This window comes from Rutilus rutilus (genome assembly GCF_951802725.1).
Source record: "Rutilus rutilus genome assembly, chromosome: 8".
NCBI classification, from domain to species: Eukaryota; Metazoa; Chordata; class Actinopteri; order Cypriniformes; family Leuciscidae; genus Rutilus; species Rutilus rutilus.
Window position 1 is genome coordinate 31,752,026 of NC_140222.1, and position 17,404 is coordinate 31,769,429.

The 17,404-nt window shown below is 37.4% G+C and overlaps 1 protein-coding gene across 1 annotated transcript; it reads left to right on the forward strand.

Annotated features, from left to right (window-relative positions):
- The first annotated feature begins 635 nt into the window (after positions 1–635).
- lpar3 (lysophosphatidic acid receptor 3) lies at positions 636–14,320 on the forward strand. Its single transcript, XM_084417856.1, has 3 exons — positions 636–780; positions 1,695–2,458; positions 13,274–14,320. The coding sequence occupies exons 2-3, from the start codon at positions 1,717–1,719 to the stop codon at positions 13,603–13,605; spliced, it is 1,074 nt and encodes a 357-aa protein (XP_084273982.1). The 5' UTR covers positions 636–780; positions 1,695–1,716; the 3' UTR covers positions 13,606–14,320.
- The last annotated feature ends 3,084 nt before the right edge of the window (positions 14,321–17,404 follow it).

Sequence of the window (17,404 nt, forward strand, 5' to 3'; positions counted from 1 at the left end):
TTTACTTGGTCTACCTGCCCAGATGCTGATTTATTTTATTGTACTTATTTATTTATTTATTTATTATTATTTTTATTTAAATTTGCTGAGCATTGGCACCAAAATAAAATAAAAATTACTTGACTATAAATAATAAATAGATGGGCTAGGATTTTGATCAGTGTTCATATACATTAGAAAAGGCATCTTTTCTTGTTATCTTCACTGTCATTGTGTTTAAATATTAAATATTCAAGAATTAAGTCCAAAACGGAGTATCAGAACAAATTAAGTCTTTATCAATATCTTAAAGACTGAAAGACATTTGACCAAATTACAGAAGTTAAGTGTTGTAGACTCTCCTTTACCTCACACACCTGAGTAAAATTGCGTAACATTAAGCAATAGACGTGTCATTAAACAAAGTCATGTGTCTACAATCTGACTTCGCTTAACGATTAAACTTTTTCTCTTTAAACACTAACAATGACTAGTTATTCGGCTCATGATAAGATGAAATGCAAATTGAAAACTTCATAATGTTTTACTTGCTTTGTTCACAATTGAAAGCAGTCAGTGTTCTCTGACCACGCCCTCAGAGACAACCGGTGACTCCCGCTCTCCTCCTTAAAACTCTCGAGATCAAACTTCAGCAGATACTTCACAGAAAGAGAGAGAGAGAGAGAGAGAGAGAGAGAGAGAGAGAGAGAGACGCCCAGAGTTTGTGGAGGCACGCCGGATTTGAGCGATACTTCGGACTACTAATGGAGAGTGAACTGAGAACCTGACGAGTCTGCCTAGGTAAGAGAGCTTTATCTATCACTTCACATTATTGAACGTGTTTCATACATTTGGTTATGTTTTTTAGGATGTAATACTCCTGAAACTTGATTTCACGTGAAATTTTGATTGATTTGATTTGTTTTGGTTGAGTCCTGAGGTGGAACATGTATGTAAAACTGTTTGAAACAACATTTCACGAGCTTGTTCTAATTGAGAGACTACATTTCCATTTAAAACAAACTTGTGAAAACAAAATGTGATAAAAATGGCGATAAAATAAAGGATCTTAAAAATGTTAAAAACATAAGCTATTATGAACTTAAATGTTATAGCCTACTTTAAACCCTTCGTAAGTTTATAGTTTATTTAATAATGCAATAGAGATACGTTTATGGTAAAATGTAATTTATTTATTTTACGTTCAGTTTTTTGTGTAAATGAATGGAAGCTTTGTATACCACGGAATATAAAAGCTATTATTAAGACTTTTTTCCTCGCACTTCTGAAAAAAAAAAAAAAAAAGATATTTAAAATCAGAATGTGAGATATAAACACGCAATTCAAGAAAATTCAGAATTGTGATATCATCTGATATGTAAACTCGAAACTCTGAGGGGGGAAACATTTGAATTGTGAGATAAAGTAATTAAAAAAAAAGGTTGTCTTTCAAAAAAAAATTCTTCCATAGAAAGGGCCATCATAATCCCATTTATTTGGATTTCATTGAAAAACGTAGTCATGTACATTTGAGTGTTTTTGTTGCATTTTATGTTGTTTAGTATTGAATTTTTTGCCACGCCATGTCTGTTACCCTGATGGCGTTTTGTCTTTGAATGATGGGTTTTCCTATAAATGATTCATGAAAAACAAACTGAAATAATTGAGGCATTATAGTTCCAGACAGTACACTTATATTGTTGTTTTCCTTCCAGTCATAGTGTTTTGTGTCTAAAGATGGCAAAGAATAACGTTTGCAACCATGAAAAGCTCATGAGCTTTTTCTACAACAACAGCAACATATCCTCAGACGAATGGGACCAAACGCAGCTCGTCCTGGTTCAGTGTGCTGGATCCATCTGCTGTTGCTTCATCCTAGTGGCCAACGCCATGATCATTGCAGCGGTGGCGACAAACAGAAGATTTCACTACCCCTTCTACTATCTCCTCGCCAATCTCGCCGCCTCAGACTTTCTCGCCGCGATCGCTTACGTGTATCTCATGTTCAATACAGGTAAAACATCTCGTGATCTAACCGTTCATGGCTACTTCTTTCGGCAGGGTTTGCTGGATACGAGTCTATCCGCATCCCTGACCAACCTCCTGGTGATCGCTCTCGAACGCTACATCTCCATCATGAATTGGAAGGTCCACAGTAACCTCACCAAACGTCGAGTGACCCTGTTGATCGCCTTTGTGTGGAGTGTATCGATATTCATGGGGACCGTACCTAGTTTGGGCTGGAACTGTATCTGTAGTCTCGACCTGTGCTCCAAACTGGCTCCTATCTTTAGCCGGAGCTACCTGATCTTCTGGTCCGTGTCCAACCTGGTGCTCTTCCTCATTATGGTGTCCATATATTTGAGGATATACATCTATGTGATGAAAAAGACTGCCGTCTTGAAGGCGCACACTTCTGGATCTATAAATCGTAAGAGGACGCCAGTCAAACTCATCAAAACTGTGATGACCGTACTAGGTAAGTTCTAGAGATGTTCCTTTAGATTTGGTCTTCCGAAAGGAATAGTTACATCCAAAAATGAAAATTCACACTTTATTTTAAGGTGTCCTTGTTACAGTGTAATTATACATTTAAGGACTGAGTAATAATAATTAAGCACATAAGTATATGATAGGGTTAGAATTAGGGTTTGGTTTCGGGTTAGTTGCATGTAATTATGCATAATTTACTGTTATTACTACAGTAAGTACATGTAACATATGTAACAAGGACACTGTAAAATGAAGTGTTACCAAAAACTCTCATGTTGTACTGCAGTGGTGGAAAGAGTACAAAAAAATTGTACTTAAGTAAACGTATTGCTACTTAAGTAATAATTTACTTGAGTACAAGTAGAAGTACTGAAAAATAATATGACTCAACTAAGAGTAAATAAGTAGTTTGCTTAAAAACTACTCAAGTAACTACGTTATAAGTACTTTAGTATTATTTTTCTATTTTTACCCAAAATGGGGAGATGATAGTGATATGGAGTGCTAAACACTCTCATGTCATATCTGTTTCATTCATACTGGAAGCCCAGTACTAATTCATACCTCACGCAGAAAGTCCACAAGTGGGATTCATAGGAGTATTAAACTTATGACGTTTCAGGAAATGCCTTATATGGATATAATAACATGCAAACAGAGACGTTTTGACTGATGAAACATAAAGACAAACACATGATAGCAATAATATATCTGTTCATCAGGCTATCTCAGGTATTTTCATAAGAATTATGTATGTCTTTAAAGGGATAGTTCACCCAAAAAGGAAAATAAGCCCATGATTTGCTCACCCTCATCTTAGGTGTAAATGACATTCTTCTTTCAGACGAATACAATCAGAGTTATATTAAAAAATGTCCTGGCTCTTCCAAGCTTTATAATGGGAGTGAGTCCCAGACAGCAACATAGTGTCGGCCCAGATCCGGCCCACATCTGTTACGCGTGGAATCCACATGTACCAGATGTGGCCCGGATCAGGGCCGACACTATGTTGCTGTCTGGGTGGCTAGAGAAAATTTGAAGCCCAAAAAAGTGCATCCATCCATGATAAAAGTGCTCCACTTTTACTCCAGGGGGTTAATAAAGGCCTTCTGAAGTGAAGCCATGCGTTTGTGTAAGGAAAATACCCATATTTAAAACTTTATATACTATAATCACTAGCTTCCGCCAGACGGCCGTACACATCGATTTATGCCAAAAGAGTAACCCTTGACCTTGACGCACAACGTAATGACGAACGCAGTTGCCCAGTCCTGTTTATTTGAACCGCAAGACGCGTGAATTGCCGTCATTACGTTGTGCGACAAGTTCAAGGGTTACTCTTTTTGCGTAAATCGATGCGTACGGCCGTCTGCCGGAAGCTAGTTATTTTAGTCGGTAAAGTTTTAAATATGGATATTTTTCTTACACAAATGCATCGCTTCACTTCAGAAGGCCTTTATTAACCCCCGGAGTGCCGTTTCAAGCGCTTTAATCATGAATAGACGCGCTTTGATGGACTTCCAAAGACAGACAGCTATTCACTGCCATTATCAAGCTTGGAAGAGCCCAGTACATTTTTTAATATAACTCAGATTGTATTCGTCTGAAAGAAGAATGTCATATACACCTAGGATGACTTCAGGGTTAGTAAATCATGGGCTGATTTTCATTTTTAGGTGAACTATCCCTTTAAGAGGTGTATACAGCAGACTTACCTCCGTTCATTGACAGTTTAACAGCATCCCTCCACCACCCCATCTTTTCATACACCCTGAACAACATAAAGAGTTAAATTACCCAAACTTCAGTTTTAGTTTTGGTTTTCAGCTAAATGAAAAATTCTGTGGAAAAATGATTTGGTAAGTTCTAGAGATGTTCCTTTAGATTTGTTTTTGAGAAAGGGATAGTTCAACTGTCGTACCAAACCTGTATGACTGACTTTCCTCTGTAAAACACAAAATAATTTATTTAGAAAGTCAGTGGGGTCCAATTTGTTGTTTTCAGCCCCACTGACTTTCATTTTATGGTCAAAACAGTTGAAACATAAAAAAAAAAAAAAAAAAAAAATTTTTGTGTGTATATATGTATATATGCAATATGCAATATGCATACCAGTTTGTATTGATGAACTGAAATTTCAGTGCAAATTACAGCAAAAAAATAATTAATTGTCAGTTTTGGCTGAAATAATTTTGAAAAATTGTTTTGACCATGTCTTTATTTTTTGCACAAAGTGTGGATAAGCTACAGCAGATGAACATGTCATCATTGTGAACACAAATAATGTTAGATTAGGAATATGTAAAATAAATATCCTATTAGCCGAAGAACTTTAACTGGTTTTATTATACACCCAGAACCGCATAAAGAGTTAAAACACCCAACTACCAACATTTAATGAGCCAATCTTTAGATTTAATTTTGGTTTTCAGCTAAATAAAATTTTTGGTTACAGTGTTTCAGGAAAACGACATGTTAAAGGTGACCTAAGTAACTTTTTTACCTTAACTGAACAGCTTCGGAGTCATTGGAATGGTTATATTACTTATTTCGGGTTGAATGGTGGTCGTTTCGCACCCCCCTGGTGCCCGTGAGTGGAAAATTCGCACTTGCAACTTTGGGGTGTCGGGCCGCCGGCCGCCGCGGCAGGAAGTCTCGCGTGATATCAGGTCTCGCGATGTAAACGATTGCTTTACGGCCAAAAGAAATCTGCTAAAATACTGTCATTATTGCGCTCCCTCACGCTGTCCGAACCTGAATGAAGAAGACGTTTTAAAGAATGTCCCATCTGCTTTGATGTCGTTGATCTACTAGCCTCTGGTGTCTGAGAATCACCAAAGAGTTTTTACAACAGTGTTGTCAAATATCTATTCCGAAGCTGTGGGGGAGCTCTAGAGAGAAACCTGCGAGCAAAAAGCGAGAATACAGCGAAGAAATCCCGAAGCTACTGAGTGCTGCTTTAATTAAGAGGAAATAACAGAATTTTTCATGGGTGATCTATCCATTAGTATAGCAATACTACATTAATACAAGCAACCTCACAAAATGGGAAGTGGAGTCATTGTTGCATGTTGATGCACCACATGCATTCCAGACTGTGTTACGTATCAGTCAGAATGCAACATCACTCCTCAGTCACTCAAAGTTCAATGGCAATTACTGCATATGTTGGTTTATAGTTTTCCCACAAACCTTCGTAGCTCTGATGAGCTGTCCAAAGTCCACGCCTTTGGTCTGTAAGCATGATAAACGCTCCCAGACTGCTGAATATGTTAATTTAGCTCACAACAGAGGCCTGCAAGGTCTGAAACATTTCACAAGAAACTCGTAACCCACCCAACTTTGGGTGATGTGGGACTGGGTGGGTAAATATTTTTGTGAATTTTTACAGCCATGGCAAATATTTAGATTGGAAGGATGTGCTCATATCCTGTTAACCACAGGTAGACTAGTATATGTATACATGATACATCTTGCTTTTAAGAATTTGAGAACTTGATTGATGAGATGTATACGAGAAACTGAAGAGTTAACGTACAACGAGACAAGTGTTAACAGTGAGACACAAAAGACGAAACCTCCCACCCTTGCATTAGCTGATTGCCATCAGAAGTTCAAAGGTTGGGTTTCTTTTGCCTTTTGTTTTTCCTTTTTGTTCAAACAATCAACCAGACGTTTTGTCTGCGAACAGGCCAATGATAAATAAGAGTGCACTTGATAAAGAGAGAGACAATTTTTTAGCAATCTAATATCGCTAAAATCTAATATCGTTTTTAGAAATGTACTTGTTCATGTAAAAACGAATTACATATTTTCCTTACACCCTGAATATATGAGAATGTATGAGAACGTGTACACATCTTAATCATTAATTTAAAAAAAAGTTATAAATGTGATTTTCAACTTAAATCATATTTCTGTCATGGTAATGGATATGTTTAATCTTGGCGGAATAGATCTACTATCATAGTGCTGCTGCTGTTGCTGCTTCAGAGCAAGTAAGGGACTGCCAATACATACACAACATGCTGCTGTGAGAAAGTAAGACAAACTGCTGCTGTACAATATAGTGTACATGAATTACCTGTAGCAGATCTATACAGGTGGTGCTGGGGAAGGTGGAGGGTTTCTGAAAGTGCACTGAACTGCTAAGGCTAATGCTAACCGAGTATTTGGAAGTTGAACAGCGAGCTCATTCGCTACTGATACAGCAGGAACCAATCAGCTGTGCCCTCCAGGATTGCGCGATTTTTTTTGTGTGTGATTTTTGCGATCAAAATGACTGATTTTGTGGTGGTAATTTCCAGAAATTTCTGAAAAAATTTGCGATTTTTATATTTTATAATTAGGACATCACATTTACCATAATAGTATTACGTCAGATGCACAATAGTCATACATGACACAAATCACAAACAAAATGCATAAAGCTTGTTTATTTTGGTCTAATCAAATTCTCATCAAATTAACTTTTAAAACAACCTATGGGCAATTTTTCTACCTGACCTATGTAAATATTAACAGCAGGTGTAGTAATTTATACTGTAGAACTGTGTGTAAATCCTGAGTTCAGGGGTCCTGAGCTCCAGAAGGCAACCAGTTACTTACAGTGCGGCATTTTGCATGGCGTCCCCACTGCGTATAGCAGTATACGAAGTGATCATTCGAAAGGGAACTACTCGGTTACTATCGTAACCTCAGTTCCCTGAGAGTAGGGAACGAGTATTGCATAGCCGGCCGCACTATAGTAACCTGGCAAGTTGTCGCTTCAGTCGTTAAACCTGCTAAAGTGACGTTTTTCGGGGACTAATATCATAGACAGTAAATAATAATATAGGCTAGGGCCGCGCCCCCTTGGCGGGCTCTGACGTGTAATGGCGTGATGCTAGCTCATTGGCGCCCGCGCCATTGGATGTGCAGTTGCCGCAGCACAGCCAATGAGTGAGCCAGACACTCACTGTGCAGCTGCAAAATGCGTTTTACATTATAGGCTTCAGTAAATCGAGGAAAAGGAGTTTCCCCTTTTTCCGCAACATCTGTATCCACGTAAAAATGCATTGAAATTTTAATTAAACTAGAGATATTTCAATTGGGTGATTATAATTTAATGTTTCGTGAGGTCTTTTTCATTTTTGTGATTATTTTGCGGTTAAATTAGGAATTATGCAGGGTCGCAAAAAAATGCGACATTTTGTTGATTTTGCGTTGTATTCAGCGATCGCGGAATCGCGAAAAACGGGAGGGACTGCCTTTAGATGATGATGTGGTTACAAACAGGTTGAATTACGGACCTTTCAGCTTGTGCCATCTAGAGTTTCATGACACAACCTTGTATTTTATTCTAATATTACAAATCATTAATTCATAAATGTTGCACCTCATGACATTTTACAACCTGAACGAACCTTGACTTTGATTTGAAAGTCAAATATATATATATATTTGACTATATATAGAGAGAGAAATTCAGAAATTATGTTCAGAATTAAATTCAGAAATGATGTTAAACCAACGCATTCTGCAAAGAACAAAATCTGGTTTTAGGAGTATCTCTTACTGCTTCAAATTGCAGATAGGGCCAAAGCGGAGGAGCCGTCTCTTCCCAGCACAACAGGCTTCCTCCAGGCCTGTATAATTATCTTGCACAAGGTCGCTCTTTACACTGCCTGGCATCTGAATCAAACCACCAGCGCGAGTGGCCTGTGGCCTTGGAGAGAAAGAACATGAACCTCATAGTAGATGCGTGTCTCTCTTTCAAACCAATTGCTCACATGTGTGAAACCCCGTTTTTGGTCAGACGAACTTGCTTTGAAGGTTTAGAAAGTGTGTCTGGGAGACTTTGTATTATGAAGATATGTGAAGATTCACAGTCCGTTAATCATCAGTTATTGTCTTGAACGAACTACATTCTTGCTTTTGTTGTTTTGTGGCATGTGTGGAGGTAACGGTTACATTAATCTGTTGCATGACTCCTCTTTTGAAAAGGGAGAAAATTCTTTGTTTAAGAAGGAAAAAAAAGAAAGCACAACCGTAACACTTTCTTCTTGTAAATATAAACTTCATCATAGCTGTATGTGCTTAGATTCTGTGCAAATGTTAACAGTTTGAGATGTTTTGTTCTTCAGCTTGTATAGAGATCAAAATTGCAAGCATTACAGGGTAAATTCTTGAAAACACCAACCAATTTTCAGTCTGTGCACACACTGAACATGAAACTGCTGAGGGACGTGACACTATCACAGCCAATCAGAAAATATTTAATATTTAATGTACAGTTATGAGGAGGAGGATTCTGGACCAATGAGATTTCACGGTGGGCGGGGCAACCCAGTGCAAAAAAAAAAAAAAAAGATTTGATGTGGTCGTGGCTGGTTAATAAGCACATAAACTCAGATATAAAGTAGATTTCACACTGGTTAACGTTCTTATTAGCATAATTACAAGATTAAAACATTTATTAAAACTTTGTATACTCAATCTATAAATGTTCCCATGTAATCTGTCCAAAACAAGTCTTCTGAAACAAAATTACATTAAGACGAAAAGTTATTTAACATTTGTAACCGCTTCCTAAGTAGCCCTTAAAGGGACACCAGGCAACGTTTTCGTGTTAATTAATCATCTTCGTAAGTCGGTATATGGTTAAATGACTCATTACAGGGCGAATGAAGACTCTCTCGCCCGCCCCTACTGCCTGTAGGAAGAATATCCCGCTTGCAAGTTCGGTGTATCCTGGGTCCTTCAGTCTCACAAAGTCTCAGACATCGCGAGAAGCAGGATCAGTTTACGGCAAGCATCTCCAGCACAGAGGCAGGCTAACGAAACCCGGCTAGCGATTGTTGCAAACGTGTGTATAATGGCAGAGCCGGGGAAGAAACAGCGAAAACCCTTGATGGAAGATGCAAAGAAAAGAAAAAAACACGAAAGCAGTAGTTCGCCTCGTTCATATCGTTCGTTCCCGGTAAAAATACTAGTATGCATGACAACACAATAAAAAAAAAAAACATCAGTTGGAAAGAAAATATTACTTTACTTACCTTGGTAGACATAACTGGTTTTGAAATAGCCGGTTCCTCTGCTCAGCTGGGTTGCTTGTGGCAAGGGGGGAAGGACAACAGTTCGTTTTTATGACAGTGTGTTTCAAAGCATTTACTACCAGACACTAGGGGGGGCTTCGTAGAGAAAAAACACTCAGGCTTGCCTGGTGTCCCTTTTAAGGAACATGGTGATGGAATTTTTTGGAGGGGAACATTTTTATATTCCAATGCCTTTGCACTCCCCCGAAAAACTTTGCGTTCGCTCGCAATACCTTTGCGTTCCCATGAGAAACTTTGCTAGCAAAATTCCTCGGCTGATAACCGATATATAAATCCAAATTTTGATATAGTTTTTGAGAGCCTGAGTACAAAAAGTAATGATTACCTTTTTTGAAGTGATTCCAATCATATTTCAAGCAATTCAAAACCATTTTGGCAAACAGTGCGCATCTGAAGCGTCTCAGCTGAAGGAAATAATCCATTATTTATCGGCTTTGATATATCGGCCAAATTTTCTTATCGGGCCGATAATGATAACATTAAAAATGAACATATATCGGCCGATACGATATGGTGGCCGAAGTGTCGTGCATCCCTAATTGAAATATCCTCACATCTCATATTTTTTCCATCACCATGTCCCTTAGGAGCTCCGTAGCTTCCCTCAGACGTTGTAACCGAACACAAAGTCTGCATCCAAAATTGCACTCTCTTTGAGTCTCTACTTCTTTTGAATAAATGCTTATTTTGCGATTATTACAAAAGAATGTTCAATACGTGTGTATAAAAGTGTTTTTAAAAAATTGTTTATGCCTGAATGGTGTTTCAGCAGTGCTGCCATTATAGGGGTTTTCACACACATTCAAAGTCGTCTTTTAAAATAGTTGTGGCCCCTTTGAGATTCTGTGGCCCTGCGGTACCCGGCCCTTTCACCGCTGCTGTTTATTATGCTGAGAAAACATGGCGTGTAATAAATTCATGCATGGAAAGAGCGCTTATAACACTGTGCACATCTGCAACAAACATGGCGTGCCGCTCTCCTCCAGATGCTGTTTAATATGATTAAAGAGAAAGAGTGTTCCCTTAAATGGGGAATTTACTAGAAACCACAGAGGAGCCCCCATTTGATGTGGTTTTGTTATAACCTCTGCATGGCCTTCTCTAGTAAGCGTTTCTGGAGCCAAATAAGCACATTTATCAGACTTTTAACCTTACAAAAACTTTGAATCACTATGTATTTCATGTTTTAAGGAAGTTTAGATATTTTTCCTGGAAAAAAAAGTTACTTTGCTTAAAGGGAAGCTTTGTGTCAGTAGAAACCCGGGAGTATTTTCGAAATGAGCGTGCTTCCCTCCCTCATGTCCCCCTGAGACGAGAGATTTCTGTATTGTGTGTCTGGAAAAAAAAACTCGCGTTTTCGGAGCCGAGAGACTATTTGCATACAAAAATATCACTGGATTGTTACAAGTAATGGCAAAATGAATGTTTGAAAATGTAAACTGATATTTCCTATTGTCACACTACAGCAAAATATATAAATAACTGGCGTAACCATTTTTTTAGGGTGAAAATACTAATGTGCCCAAGACTTTTGCACAGTACTGTGTGTGTGTGTGCATGGATCATGGAATGTACCAAAAGGGGGGGCTATTCAATATTAGCTAATCAATAACTAGGCTTACTATTTTTTTTCATACCTCCCAGAGGACTACTGATAACTACTATACAGGTTCATAATTAACTTGGATAATGCATAATATAACCTGGTAACCCACTAGTAATGACTTGAGCGTTACTTCATCCTTCAGGAGGAACTACTAATTGTTTGAATCAGTATTCTAAAGTGAAAATCATGATAACGGCCTAGTAATGACTGAAGTCATTGTAAGTTTTTTTTGTAAGGTTTTGGATATATTCCTTCCAATGGATTTGGTAACACTTGAGTCATTACTAATGTGTTAACGTGATCTTCACTTTAGAATACTGATTCAAATAATTAGTCATTTCTTTAGAAGGATGTAGTAACACTCGAGTCATTATCCAAAACCTTACAAAAACCTTAGTAGTTACTAGAATGTTAACAGTGCGTCACTCATTTGTTCCTGTGATATTCATTAAATGATGGAACGGTATTCTAAAGTGTTACCAACATATACAATCTTTATTTGCAGCGTAACAATAGTTTGGTCAATTATTCATTTTGATCGCGGCTGCTGCAACATCAGAGTCTATATATCCAGACTAAAAACTTTTATCCCAATACTTTCGTTATCCTTTTATCCCAATACTTCATGTTTGCAACACAATTATATATATATAAAAATATTGAAACACTCTTTATATATATATATAAGAATGTTTCAATATTTTTACTAATAAAAAAGACAAAATACTGATTAAAAAAACTACTTTTCTGTAAAACAGGGATGGGTTTTCAGGAGAAGCTCTGCCATCTGAAAACAACCATCTCCTTTGTTCATTTTAGTCACACGAGTGTTTTCTGACCTTGAAAGACGTGCCGCTACACGCTCTCCACCTGAGAACCGTCCTGTTTGTCTAAGCTTGTTTTGCGGTGCATACAGGACTTCATGGTAACTTGAAAGAATTTAGTGGAAATGAGACTAAAGGCAGGTTTGTTGCTGTGAGTCACCATATCGAAGCTCGGAAAAGGGTTATTGAGCATGTTGGGGCAGAAATGCATTCTCTAAATTAAAACAAACAGTGTCAACAGCAGTGCAAGATGCAATTTGTGTTAAAGGTTTATCTTAGGGGTGCAGCAAAGCCATACTTTTTATGATAAATTGTGGAACCTGCTTGCACTAGGAACCAATGACAACTTTCTCTGTTTTCATTTCCTTAAAAAAAGTACCTTGATGTTTAACAACAAGGCAACATAAAAAAAAAAATATATGTATGTATGTGTATATATATATGCGTGTATATGTATGTATATATATATATATATATATATATATATATGTATGTGTGTATGTGTGTATATATATATATATATATATATATGTATATGTGTGTGTGTGTATATATATATATATATATTTCTTATAAATAATATACATAAATAAAAATGAGATGTGCGTTTCATGTATGTATGTATATATATATATATGTATGTATATATATATATATATATATATATATATATATATATATATTACACACACTGTATATATAATATAATTATAATAAAGTATAGATTTAATTAATATATATGTAACATTATATATAACTTAATAATAATAATATACATAAATATAAAATACTTATGCATATTTCGTTTTTTTTTACACTCTCGAAAAATAAATCTACTCAACACCACTGTAAGGAGGTTAAATGTTGTGGCAAATAGGAGGTGGGAACCGACCTCATTTTTTATTTGATACAAAAAAAACAAATACAAAACGAAAGTAAAAGACAGCAGCCCCTCACGGACGACTCCTGTCACAATAAAACAAAACTCAACACAAGTTCAGGCCTGTCCTCTCTCTTTCTCCACTGTCGTCGTCCCCCCTTTATGCTTCCGCTCCTCCGTGAGAGATACGAGACTGGTGCAACCACCAATGTGTGAGTGTGTGTGTGTGTGTGTGTGTGTGTGTGTGTGTGTGTGTGTGTGTGTGTGTGTGTGTGTGTGTGTGTGTGTGTGTGTGTGTGTGTGTGTATACAATGTGTGTGTGTGTGTGTGTGTGTATACAATGTGTATGTGTGTGTGTGTTAACATTTTTTTTTTTTTTATTATGTCTTTTTAGGAGCCTTTGTGATCTGTTGGACCCCTGGGCTTGTGGTTCTGCTCCTGGATGGCCTCAAGTGCGAACGATGCGAAGTCCTGAAATTCAAACGCTGGCTGCTGCTCCTCGCCGTCCTCAACTCCGTCATAAACCCGATCATCTACTCATACAGAGATGAGGAAATGTGGACCACCATCAAGAACCTGATGTGCTGCGTTCGCAATGGGACGAGGAGACAGAGGTCGTCCAAAGCCAACATTCAACGCGGCTCCGGTCGGGAGACAACCAGCAGCCTGAAAGAGAATACAGCAGAGGACAGCAAGGTCTCCACACCGGAGATGCTGAAGTCTTGAAGGGGAAGTCTCGTTTTTGACTCCACGAAAACCATTCCTAGCAACATGGCTCGCCATTGCTCTGAAATACTCCTGCAGACTGCTGTCAGAGATGAAAAGTTAGACCAGATCTCAAAGAGAATTTAATGACGGTACAAAGCAATGCACTTACTTGTGCAACTTCTATTAGTCACCCATATAAGCGCTTCTGTGAAACCTGTCCGAGCATGTGCACTACCCACCAGGCCACATCTTCAATAGCAATGCTCATTAATTCAGCTTTTGACAACGGTTTTTCAGAATCAGAAACAGCTTTCATTAGTACTCTGTACTGGTGTAAAGTCTGTGTGAATCTGTTGATTACTTCCTAAGTGTACTGTACTGTTTAAAAGGAGTCTTGACTTTTTTTTATTCTTTTTTTTATCTTAAAATGATGTATGTAGATGTTGTAGATATTAATGTAAGCATTTGAGTGATTTAATGTGTTTCACAGTCTTCATGTGTAAGAATAATGACTATTTAAAGGTCTGTACTGTATATTGCCGATTACTATCATGATTATGTGGTCCTACATGATTAAGTGGTCAATTATCCCAATGTAAATACATAGCGGTACTGCTAATTTGTATCTGTGGTTTCATGTGTAAAAGATAAATATGTCTTTTATAACAAATGTTAAAAGTAAAGTCGTGCTGTTAAAGTGCTCATAGGAGTCTTAAAGAGTCTTTTTTAATGGAAACTCACTGAAGACTTTAAGTGGGATAAAGAAAGTATTAAGTTCTCTAATTATGAAAAACATTAATTATAATTTGTCATAAGTATGTACTGCAGTTATATAGATGAATCCAAATGTAATTATGTAAAATATTAGATAATTAATTTTTTTTTTTTAATTAATGCATTTTTGCATTAACTAAATGAAATAAGTATTAAATCTGAAATAAAATAAATATCAAAATTAACAACATTAAATTAATAAAAATTATTTAGCCTACATTTAAACTACATTGACAATGAAACCTTAAAATAATAAAATATCCCCTTCATTTTTATTCTGCAGTGGAAACTAGCTTCCATATGAACAATTTATTACTGGGTTTAAAAAAAACATTGTTGGGTTCGTATTGAAGTTTTCATCTTAACCACTCCCAATGTGCGTTAAGATGATAGGCTGAAATACAAACTGCTAGGTCAGGGGTACAGAATAAACCGGTTTCCTTTCTTTATGTTTAGAAATAGCCAGATATTCCCTGTCTTACGCAATTCTTATGCAACGAGTTGATGCACATCGTCTCACCTGAGGTCCACACAGTCAAGATACTGGAGTTACGCCAAAGGCTAATTACAACATGACGAAACCGCCGTGCTTCAGTTTGTGAATCCCGGGAAACGAGCTTTTCCTGTTGACACTTGGACAAAAACGTTCTCAATGACCACCTGCGGGTCCTTTTGAGAGTGTCACGTATTCAAACCCAAACAGGATGGTTTATACTTCCGGTGTGGGCACTGATTCCATAAAGATTTATAACCACATTGGAATCATGTCACTTGACTGCTGCAAACGGGAAAGTACACATCGTCTATCATAGCGGCTTTTGTTTGAGTGGCTCGTAACACTCAGGCTGCATCCGAAGTTGCATACTTTTACCAACTATATAGTAGACGAAAAACAGTAGGCTATGTGACAAATTAAGTATGTCCGAATTCAAAGAGCTCATAAAACAGTGCAAGTACCCGGATGGCCTACACTACAGTAGCCTACAGTACAGTATTGTCAGGCGAGATTCTGAAGTGCATGTGCATACGATGGATACTTTACTATCCCATATAAAAGGGGTTGTGAATGGCAGTGAAGCGACACAACTGACGCTGTTAGGTCACATGACAATGACAACATGGTAAATGTAGTACATCCAAATTAAACAATCATAATATTTAGAACATACTTTTACAGTGGTCATTAAGTAAATACTTATTCAAAATAAGTAGGCTACGTCAAGTCACCTTCATTTATATAGTGCTTTTAATAATATGGACTGTTTCAAAGCAGCTTTACAGTGATAACCTGTGAAAACGCTGTGCACATGCGTATTACGTGTTTAGTCTATAGGTATGCGCGTTTGTATATGTGAGCAGGCTTGTAAGTCTTTCTTTACAAATTGACCTTAACAAACTACTGGCCTTAAAATATATAATACAGAATTGTTTATCGCTTCCGCATAGCCACGTGAACCGGAATTATACTGACAACGTCTGTACTGAGGTAAATGGAAGGGTAGAGACTAGTTGAGACTTCAGGACTGCGTTGTCGTCGTGTCCAGGTTATCATTGTCATAAGTTTGTATGTTGTCGTTCCACCTGTGACTTTGCAGAATAGAAATAATTTATAAAATTGAATCCCGTTGCTCGTCACAAAAATGGAATACTTTTATCGATTGTATGTCGCAGAATCACGTCACGTCTGGTTAGGGCACTGTTTAATGGTCTAGTATGTGTCTAGAGTTCCCAAGAATTGGAAATTGTAGAGTCCTTGAAGGAAAAGGGCTGCGCACCGAAATGTATGAGCATCTGAGTTTCACATTTTACCTTTCAAGATTCCATCCAAACGTGTCACCTCTGATATCTGAATGCAACATCCATACATTTTTTTTGTATCTTTAATCTTAAAGAGAAAGTTAACTAAAAAAATTTACATTTCTTTTATTAGGCTACATAAACAAATTGACAAATCGGTGAAAAAATTACTACACACAATTTGTTTTAGTGCAGATCTTTTCTAAGCCAGGAACCCAGAGACAGGCACAGGACCCCTAGGGCTATCACATAAAAGTTAGTTAAACCAGGTCAACATTAATAATATTATGATGATATTATTATTATTGACAGATTCATATATATCAGATCACGATGATTGCCTGATGATGAGTTACAGGTGTTTGCATGTGAGAAGACGTGCTACACGAGTAGGCTAACGAGAAGGACGAGAGAGTTGTTTAAAGGAGTCATAACCTGCAATTTTCACTTTTCCACGAGAATCAATGTATGTTATGATCGACTAACGATTATACACTGGCCGGGAAGCCGATATTTAAAAGTGAAGCGTTTGTTTACCTCAGGGTAAATAAACCAGCGCGCGTGCACGCCCACTCAAATACGAGATTTTGATTTCAGCTCCCTCTTGACGTCATGAGGTAGTAGGATATACCATATATGGACACCGCAGCAGGAAGCCCTCTCCCCCTCATATTCAGTTAAGTCGAGAAAGATGGAGAAACCGAATACACACCGGACTTGCTCTGTGGTTGATTGCCATAAAAAAACATGTAAATGTGTTTTATCTCCCAAAATCGGACGAAACTATCAGGGACCAGTGGATGAAATTCATTTTTAATGACGCTGTCCCAACAACCCTTTCAACTGGCGTGCAGAGCCATATAGAGCGTCCACGACAGCCAAAACATCGCATTGATCTCGCGAGACAATAATGCCTTCAGAAATAAGGGTAAAGGTAGGTCTGTGTTTATTTTTTTTCCACTTTTCTTTTTTAGAAGGGCCTGAAAGACTATAATACAGCAGTAGGTATCCAATGTAATACTAGGTTATGACTCAGAGATAAATTAATTTGTTCATTTTGTTAATTTGTATTTCTTCTTTTAAGCTTTCCCAGATGTAGGTGCTACTTTTAGGGCTAAAATGCTTTGTGAATTACTCTTAGTAAAACACGTTAGGACTCTAAAGTTATGAGTGACGCCCATTATTTTTAGGAGTTTCTCTTAAATTCGCCAGTTAGGAGCTACTTGTAACCTCTCAGGTAACAAAG